Here is a 9,458-nt window from a genome sequence, read left to right as displayed (position 1 = left end):
GCGTGGCCTTTAAGGGTTCTGTTAGCTTCAACCCTGGTTTCTTAGAGCCTTGGGCCCCCATATAAGAAAGCATACTCTGCCAGAGAGAGCATGTATGAGGCCTTGAGGCTCCATAGACATGAAGACAAACCCAGCTGAGGCCAGCCTTCCAAATACACACACTGGAGCAGAAAAATCACGCACCTGAGCCTTGCACAAAATCATGAATTATAATAAAGTGGTGGTTGTGTTAAGCTAGTAAATTTTGGAATGTTTATTCCAAAATTGAACATTTGAGAACCAGAACAGCTTTTTGTTTTTCTGGAGAAGGGGTGGGATAGTTCCTTATAAGTTAGTAGAATTAACCGTTTGTTTGATGTGATACAACCATACTTTTCCCAAATCTTCTGACTTTGCTTACTATAGTGGATTTTATTTTAAGTCATGCAAAACTTTATAATTTTTATGTAATTGAATTTATGACTTTTTTCCTAAAGACTGGCTAGATCATACAATTGAGGAAAGGCAATTTTTAAGAACAAGAAAGATGAAATATCTATGATTAAATGATAAACTAGAAAGAAGAAACTAAAAACTAAATAAAGCTAAAAACTTAAAAGAATTAAAGGAACTTTTAAACAAATAGAAAGACATCATATACTTAGATTTTAAAAATTCTAAGTTCTGAAATTTAATGTAATCATAGTAAAAATAAGTTTTTTAAATTAGATAAGCTAATTCTAAAGCTTGTAAGAAACATAAACAAGAATAGCTAGGAAATTTCTCCCTAATTCTAATACTATCAAATAAAACATTATAAAGCTACAATACTTTTTACAGTGATAATGGTCCATAAATAGACACAGATCAACTGAATGAAATATATATATGTGCGTATATACATATATATATATGTATATACACACAGTACATACACTTGGCATGTTATAAACATGATATTTTAAATTGAATGGGGAACAATGGGTTGTTTTAATGGTGATGGAAAATTGGGTAGCCATCTAGAAATAATAAACTTGTATCAGTTCTAGGATATACTGGGATAAATTCAAGATGGATCAAAGATTTAAATGCTAAAAAATCTTTAGAAAAAAAAGCAAATCACTTCTAATGAGTTGTATAATCAAATGATTGGTTATAGGGCTCAATCCCCAAGAGTTTAGGACTCAGGACTTCAGAGATACAGGAAAATGCAGAAACAAGGAGCTAAGCCTCTGTGCATCTGAGGTGGGATGGGTATACTGATGTGTTCTGTCCATGCTATCTTTGAATTCAGCAAATCTTGAGTCTCCTCTCTGCACAACCAGATCCTCTGTTGGGTTTGGAGCAGGGAAATTTTAAGAAATCATTATCCCATGTGTTTTATAGCTCTTATAGTTTAAAAATCACTTTACTATTTTTTGCTCTCAACTTCTTTATAAGGTCGGCGTTAAAATTATCCTCAACAGAAGGCCTCAGGCAAGTTCTGATTCTGCCACTTGCCCTAAGTGGTGCCCCCTTAGATGAGTCCTTTCAACTCTGAGTTTGTTCCCTCGTCTATAAGTCAGTATTCCAATTCAATGCAAGTTCTGCCAAGCCACAAGGCCATGACAGAGCCTCGCAAATCCCTGCTGCTCCTCCTCCGGCTGTATTACCAAGGAAACGATATGTTCGAACATTGAGGCCTTAACGTTACACTGCTACTTCATTGAATCTTCACCCTCACGAGGAGGAACATTTTAATCTCCATTTTGTTAACAACTAAGTCGAGACATGGCCAGGTGGAGTAACCTATCCCTTGGTCGTACACCATAAGCGAGCTGGATTTGAGCCCAGCAATCAGATTTCAGGGCTTCCACGCTACATAGCCATGGTCTGTGGCCACCTTATAATAAATAACTCCCCATAAAGTTGATGAAGTTTCACTTGGTTACTGGAGCAAACCACAGTGTCTGGCTTTGAATTTACGGGCACTGTGGCTGAGAACGCTAGATGTGGGAGCCCTGGGCTTAGGCTTCTCGCTGCCCTACCCTCTGCGCTACCACGCTGCCGTCAAGCCTAGATTCCAGGGAAACAGGCCTTAGGTAAAGCGCTAAGGCAACCTGTTTCACAGACAGGGGCAGCCACGTGACGATTCCGCTCTCTGCCCACTCAGAAAATGCCGGCGCTGCGGAGCCGGTGCGTCGGCCGCCTGCCCCCGCGGCGCTCCTCCCGCTTTCCTCCAGGTGGCGCTCTAGGACCGGCTCACGTTCCAAAGTGCGGTCGCCTTCTTTTGGCCTCCCCCGGGTGCTATGAGGCACCGAGAAAAGCGCTCCCCGTGGCTAGAAAGGCATTTCCCAGAAGCCGCTCAGGTCGCTGCGCGGGCACCACCCACTTCCGCTTCCGCTTCCTCATTCCGGACGTTGCTTTTTGAGGAAGCGTGCGGGGCTGTGTGGTCTTTGTTAGCTTCCACCATGGCGTACCGTGGCCAGGGCCAGAAAGTGCAAAAAGTGATGGTGCAGCCCATCGTATCCTACGTGGGGTGTCAGGACTAGGGGGTTCGGGTCAGAACACGGGGGCGAAGGAGCAGACAGGCCTGACGGAGCGGAGTGCGGAGCCGCATCCCGTGGGCCCCCGGGGCCACCGAGACCGGAGAAAGCGCGGGCAGCTGCAGGACCGGTGGGGTGGGAGGTGGGCTCGGGCCGACCCCTGCGGTGGGAGATGCGCGAGTGGAGGGGAGGAGCGGAGGGAAGACAGCTGTGACTGGGTACGGGTGGAAGTCGGAGCTGTCGGTCTCCAGAGGGAAGACATCGGCTCCAAGGAAACTCCAGGAGAACAGAGCGGGAGGGGATTCCTTCCGAGGATTTGGGGGACCCCTAATGTCCCAGTGCGCGCTTTTCGTTGCGTAGACCCCAGACCTCTCGTTGAGAAAGCAAAGGCGAGGTATGGGGGTAGGATTGAGCAGTTTTAGGGAGCAGAGTCTATGCTCTGCGTGTATTTTTTCCTTAACCGCTGGTGCAGAACCTCATCTTCAGATACTTGCAAAATGTACGTAAGTTGTTTGCCGTTTCCTAATTCCTTTCTTAAGTAAAAGGTGAATTTATTTGGTTGTGTCATTTGTCTAGTCACTGGTTCCTAGAGTTAAAAGTAGATGAAACGAGATTGGAGGGGCATTTGAGGTGAAGGGGTGCAGGAAAGCGCCGAATAATAAAATGGTGTGTAGCCACGCCAACCCCCATGCAACAAGAATTGTGCCATTATTACTTTGCAATAGCAAAATTACTAATTTCAAAAAGTAGGTAGTGGTGGACGTGACTGACATTGGTGCTGGGGTATTGGTACTTTAGTTGGTAGTGATTATGGCCAGAACATTGGAACCTTCTACCCTGCTTCCCCCTAGGTTGAAACACAACAAGAAGAATCCAGTCAGCGTTTAAACCGTGTCATAGGTTGTGTTTAGTACCTGGGAGAAAGGTTACGTATAGAAAAAAAGAGGGGAGGGATAGATTCAGAGGATTAAGTGGCATTCTCTTTGTTTTGGGAGGAATTTCAGCAGCTCCCGCTTTGAGTTTGCAGGACAGCGTGTTTAAATTACATCTGAAAGAAAATTTAGCTCCTGTTGCTCTGACAGATTTTACTCTGTGACAGCACAGTTGAAAAAAAACATTAATTTCAAGCCCCTGTAACTAGAACTGAAGGTTCCTCCTATGGTTGTTTGGTATGAGATATGGAAAACTGAGAACCTAGAGAAAGCTGTTTTGGACCTGGATTTTGCTGTAGCAGATCAGAAAGACGCCCTTGGTCATTAGAAATGTCTGCGTTTGCATATTGTCACAAATTTTCCCTCTGAATATATTGAGGCTAGAAGCAGTAAGAAATAGTTGAGTCCTAAGATCGCAGGACAGTTATTAACTTAGTCCCAATAGAGCATTTATTAAGTGGGAATTTTTCTTGTCAAGGAGCTAGTGTTGGTTGTCAATTCTAGATATGAGTCAAGGGGTTAAAATTCTTGGCTTTTATTAAAGTTTTTCTTAGGAGCCGTATTTCTCTACTGTTTGACCAAAATGATTTTGTTTACTTATTTAACATTTCTTTGTGATTATTTCAGAGATCTCGGATTCAGGTGTGGCTTTATGAGCAAGTGAATATGCGGATAGAGGGCTGTATCATTGTGAGTACCCAGGGTATTTTCCTTCAGAGCAGTTTGTTCGTAAGAAAAGACTTCACAAAAAATGTCCAGCCAGAGCAATATACAAAAAAATCAATGACCCCAACCTCAGGACAGTTTATCAGGGCCCACGGTCCTTGCCTCGCTGTTCTATTTTGTAGGAATTGGGTAGTTTATAAAAGAGAGGCAAAATTCATTGTTAAAAATTATTTGAACAACAACGGTAGTGTTTGAAGGAGGGGACCACAGAAATAAACTTAGAGGGGAGTGAGAATCAATGGAGTATTAGATCTGAATAAGGTGTTACCTGAATGGAGCTGGGTTGGGTTAGTTAAAGACTTCCAGGATGGCAGAATATCCTATATAATGTTTTCAAGAAGGGCTGAGTATTATATATAGCACGACATTGCATTCCCTTTAGATGTTGTAGTTCCGTCGGTAATCTTCCTTTCCATCCTTTTTGGAAAACAAGTGCGGTTAGTGGTGATGTTGTTTTGTGCGGAACATGGGCAGCAGTAGTAGTAAATTCATATATGTACACACACAGTCTCGGGCAGGCTGTAAAAGATGGGAAAAATGCCTCTGGCATAGCCGATGAAATCTTAAGTCCAGAAGGTTCCAGAAGTACTTTGGAGTACATTCTGGCTTTCTTTGTTATTTAAAAGGAGGCTTAGGGTGGGAGGAGGTAGTATTTCAGTTGAAAGATCAGTAAAGTAATGAGTTTCTGGTTAGTTGGCATTTCTGTATATTCATTTAGAATGGTTTGGATGTGATCTTTCTTGAAGATGACAGTTAATTGGCTTGCTTTTCTAGGGTTTTGATGAATACATGAACCTCGTATTAGATGATGCAGAAGAGATTCATTCTAAAACAAAGTCAAGAAAACAGCTGGGTAAGAACATAGATAGCCTTACAGAATTCTGAAAATTTTTATTCACCTGCAGAACTGAAATAACTTGCAATTCAGTACCTCCTTAAATTTAGTGTGCATTTGAAAATTTATTATTTAGAGTAATACACTCTTGAAATTATCCTCTCCTCATTCTTTACCCCACTCTCATTTCTGCTATTCTCTCTCCACTCAAGGCAGTGCTCACCAAAGTCATTAAAGATAATAGTCTTAACAATCTAATGGCCAATATTAGTCATTTTTATTGAATACCAAACAGCATTTGACACTGTTGGCCATTCCTTAAAACATTTTGTTCCCCTGGCTCTATATTATGGTTTTCATTTTTCATTTGTAGTTACTCCTTTTCAGACTTCTGTATATTCATTCTTTGGGACCCAGCCATTAGATGTTTGAGGTGCTTAAGGTTTGGTTGTAGGCCCTCCTGTCACTCAGTATTATTTTCCTAGGCACTCAAGACTACACCTTCACTTACCATCTGTTAACTCCCAAATTTTCGTCTGTAGCCCGGTACTTCTCTGAGCCTGTTGTATTTGACATTTCTATTTGAATATCTCAAACTCTTCTCAAAGTTAGCATATCGGAAATCAAATTCAACCCTTACCCTTCACACACTTAGAGCTATTTAAGTGTACTGCCTTACTGAACAGCACCAAGTTTCATTTATCATTAACAAATTGATTTCTCTGCAACTACCTCATTCCCCTGTAGTTTGCTCTGCAGGCTGCAGTCGTCTTTTAAAAACACCAATGTGCCTTCATCCCTTTGCTTGAAATCTTTCAATGGCTTCCTGTTGCTTGTAGAATAAGAAAACCTTTTAATACATTCTGCAAGGGTTCTTCATGATCTGGCCTTATCTCCCTTTGCTTGTTTTGTATCACACTCTGCTTCATTCATACTTGTATTCTTCCCATTCTTTGAATCTGCATATTTGCCCTACCATTAATAGGGCATTGTAATATAATCTTTTTACATGCTGTTCTGTGTGTTTTGAGGACTCAGATCAAATATCAAGTACTCCCAGGGTTTGGTTTTGTTTTGCTTGGGGTGGAAACGGAGGGAAGAAGAGTGTTCTGTGTTCTCTGAATTTGTAGTAAGACATTAATTAGTGGGACTATTTGCTTAGTGTCTCTCCCACATGCTCCAATAAATGCGTGAGTCCTTTTTTGCTCCCTAATATGCTCAGTGCCTACCACGTAGTAGAAACTCAAAAATATTGGAAGAATGAATGCGATCTGTTAACCCAATTAACAAATGGTTTTTAGTATTCATGGCTTTATCAAGACAAACTGAACCATTTCTGTTAAAATCTCATTAATTTGAGATTTATTTAGGTACTTTGTCTCTTAATTGTTTAATGCTCCAGTCTCCAGCTCACTAGTACTTATATCAGTATCGAGCTTCAGGGGTCTCTTTTTCCAGACCCTGTGGGTTCACTTGAGCCTGTACTAGACTTTTAGAAAGTAGATTCTGAGCAGTGGTATGTGTTATGCTTATCTCCACTTAAGATATTTTTCTGAAAGCCTGGATTTTTAAAATTTATACATGTCTTGCCAGGAGGAGCAAGCTAAACTTAAATTATTAAAAATTATTTAGCCTTATATTATTAAAAAATGATTTGAAAAGTGTTGAATTCCCGTGACAGTGCCCATCCTGTAGAGTAGAATAGACTACCTGTTGTGGAGGCCTGGGAAAGTGAAACTGTAGTCACTGTTGGGGTTGATTAGTATTTCTCAAACTCCTTTACTGTACACCAGTGTTTCTGAAGATACTTAGATATTTCTCAGGAAAAAAGTATTCCCTGTTCAAATAAATTTAGGACCTGTTGAGTAAAATTTAAACAGGTTTCTTTACTGCAGGATGAAGTTTTTTATATACTAAGAGCTTTAAGATTGTGGTTGTAGTATACTGCGTTTCCTAAACTTAACTTATTTCCCAATATATAGGAAATAACTTATTTCCTAAATATAACTTATTTCCCAACTTCAAAAATTTAGATCGTTGGAAAAAGTTGGGGTAGACCTATTCAGTTGATTTAGTCTGCACAGAAACTGTATTTTCATAATACAACATTTCTCTACCTTCATTAGGTTATTGTTGAAAAAGTGCATATATTCTAAAATACAGAGCCCTTTCAATATGTGGATATTTGAAAATGTTCACATACCTTCACAAGAGGGAAAATATTTTCAAAACTGCCCAAGAACGATCCAAAATTCTGAGGCTAAAAGGTGGTTACACAGTTGTCTGAGTGGCTATTAATAGCTTTTTCTTCCCTTTAACTTTGTTGCAGGTCGGATCATGCTAAAAGGAGATAATATTACCCTGCTCCAAAGTGTCTCCAACTAGAAAGGATGAGTGAAGTGAGGAACTGCTGGGAAGGCAATACAGTTCGTTTTTCTAGGTGTCCTTTGTTGGGAGTGTAGTTCTAAGAGATGTGCTCATATTGTTTTAATTGCTTTTATGTTATTACCAGATGGCAATAAACGCTGTGGGATTGTTTTTATTAAAAATTTTACATTGTTTCTTATGTTCAGTGGGAGAGACCTTTTACACAATGACACTATTAGCTGTTGGTATTTAAAGTTTTCTGAAGGGCGGCAGTTGCCCTGGGCATTTGCTTTTCACAGAGCCTTGAATCTGTAATTCTTAATTAAGGCAAGGAGTAGTAATTCTGCCTGACAGGTAAGCTTCTGATTGGGTGATAGAGGAGAAGAGGGTTCATAAAACTAAAAATTATTGCCATAACATATGCCTTTATCATCAATTCTAGTTTTGGATGCGAGTTTCTAACCACAATGGGTTGGGGACATTAAAATAGCGCCAGTATTTGCTTAGCACTCTCAGAGTCACCCTGGGTGGTCTTTGTGAATTCTTTTATCACTGAGATTAGGGTGTGAGAAGTACTTGTGGATAGAATGAAGTACCTTAAAAGTACATTAAAAATGAGCTATGCTCATCTTACAATGGTGATGGACAGTGTGGGGGGTCTTGATAATATGGGTGAATGTTGTAAAAACCTTCATAAGGTTGTGAATCAGTGATACCTTACTACTACTAATACTAAAAGGAGCTATGCTAAGAATTCACAGGAGGGAAGCTTCGTGAGATTGGTAATCTGAAAAAGGCCACAAACTGCTGGTAAATTATAGGCAGAATAATTGGTTAGTTGGAGAAACACCTGTATTTTTCTTACCTCTTAAGAATTTCGTTTCCTCAGTAAATCCTTATTTCCTAATTGAATTATGTAAATAAATCTCTCCCTCCCCCATCTCAGGGTGATTCTAGTTGGAATTCTATTAAACAGTATTAAGCATCTGCTGTTAGATAGGCACAACGTTGAATAACTGCAGTGAACAGACTGGCAAACAGCCTCAGTACCATGTGTTAAGTGCTATTTAAATTGTATCTCGAAAGAAAAGTAAGGGCCTACCTTAAATTCTTGTCAAGGGCGATATTATTAAGGGTGGGTGAGGAAGGACCAAGAAGTGGCCCTTGCTTTTCCTAAGTGCATGTTGGGGAGATACAGAGCCTTTCCTTGAATAAAAGAAACCTTTTGTGAGGGGAGATTTGTAGGTGAATGTAGATACCAGTCCTGCTCAGAATTTGTCATTCTAGCTGTTTGTCTCCGATCTGAACTTGGGCCTTTTTGGTCATATCTTGAAGTAAAGAGTTTCTTTAGCTCTTAGACAACATTTGAGTTTCAAATTAATTTAACCGATTACAGCATGCGAAGAAGACATTGGGCAGCAGAGGGAGTTACAGCCCTGAGACTGCTCCAGCCTTTTTAGTGAAATCTTTTTCAGAGCACAGCAAAGACCTCCCTGCAGCTTTCTTGGCACCAGAATAAGCTAAGAAGCAGAATAAAAGCTGGAGCCGTATAATCCCTAAGAAAACCTGCTGGCTGCTGTTCCCATTTTCCTGTGTGGCCTTTTTGCTCCGGCTGCCGTGTGTAAGCAAAGCTGTTCCTGCTGTGGCTTATTCTGAATGGATCAGGACATGGACGGTTCTATTTTTGACAGAGCAAATGGTGATAGAAATAAGGTACAGTGAACTCTTACAATTGAGCTCTGTATTTAGAAATCTCTGCTTGCTTTCCTGCTCTACTGTAACCTGTGGTGTTTGCTTTTTAAGTTGTACTTTTCCACGATCTAGATCTAAGCAGAATTCGTATTGCAGGAGGCGTTGCTCTCTGCTTCATTAAGGTTATTAAAACATGCTGTTGGGAAGCTGCTCTTGTTGGCAGCCCTTGATATGTGAGCAATTACTTTTTCTGGAATGGTTCTTGGTTTCTGAGGGTGTTTTGCTTCTAACCACCCACCGACCCTCCTGTATCATTGTGAACGTGAGGGTGGGAGGAGAATCAGGCTCTGAAAAAGTAGTGCTGATGTAGGTCTGGTGTTCTCAGTGGTAGGTAGAAAGGAG

At 40.6% G+C, this 9,458-nt stretch overlaps 1 protein-coding gene across 1 annotated transcript; it reads left to right on the top strand.

Annotated features, from left to right (window-relative positions):
• The first annotated feature begins 2,340 nt into the window (after positions 1–2,340).
• SNRPE (small nuclear ribonucleoprotein polypeptide E) lies at positions 2,341–7,546 on the top strand. Its single transcript, XM_036909642.2, has 5 exons — positions 2,341–2,483; positions 2,977–3,003; positions 4,064–4,126; positions 4,937–5,015; positions 7,327–7,546. Exons 1-5 carry the CDS (start codon positions 2,430–2,432, stop codon positions 7,380–7,382), a joined length of 279 nt encoding a protein of 92 aa, XP_036765537.1. The 5' UTR covers positions 2,341–2,429; the 3' UTR covers positions 7,383–7,546.
• Positions 7,547–9,458: the final 1,912 nt, after the last annotated feature.

This window comes from Manis pentadactyla, chromosome 9, assembly GCF_030020395.1.
Source record: "Manis pentadactyla isolate mManPen7 chromosome 9, mManPen7.hap1, whole genome shotgun sequence".
NCBI lineage: Eukaryota > Metazoa > Chordata > Mammalia > Pholidota > Manidae > Manis > Manis pentadactyla.
Note: the sequence above shows the minus strand (reverse complement) of the source record. Positions and strands in the feature narration are given on the sequence as shown.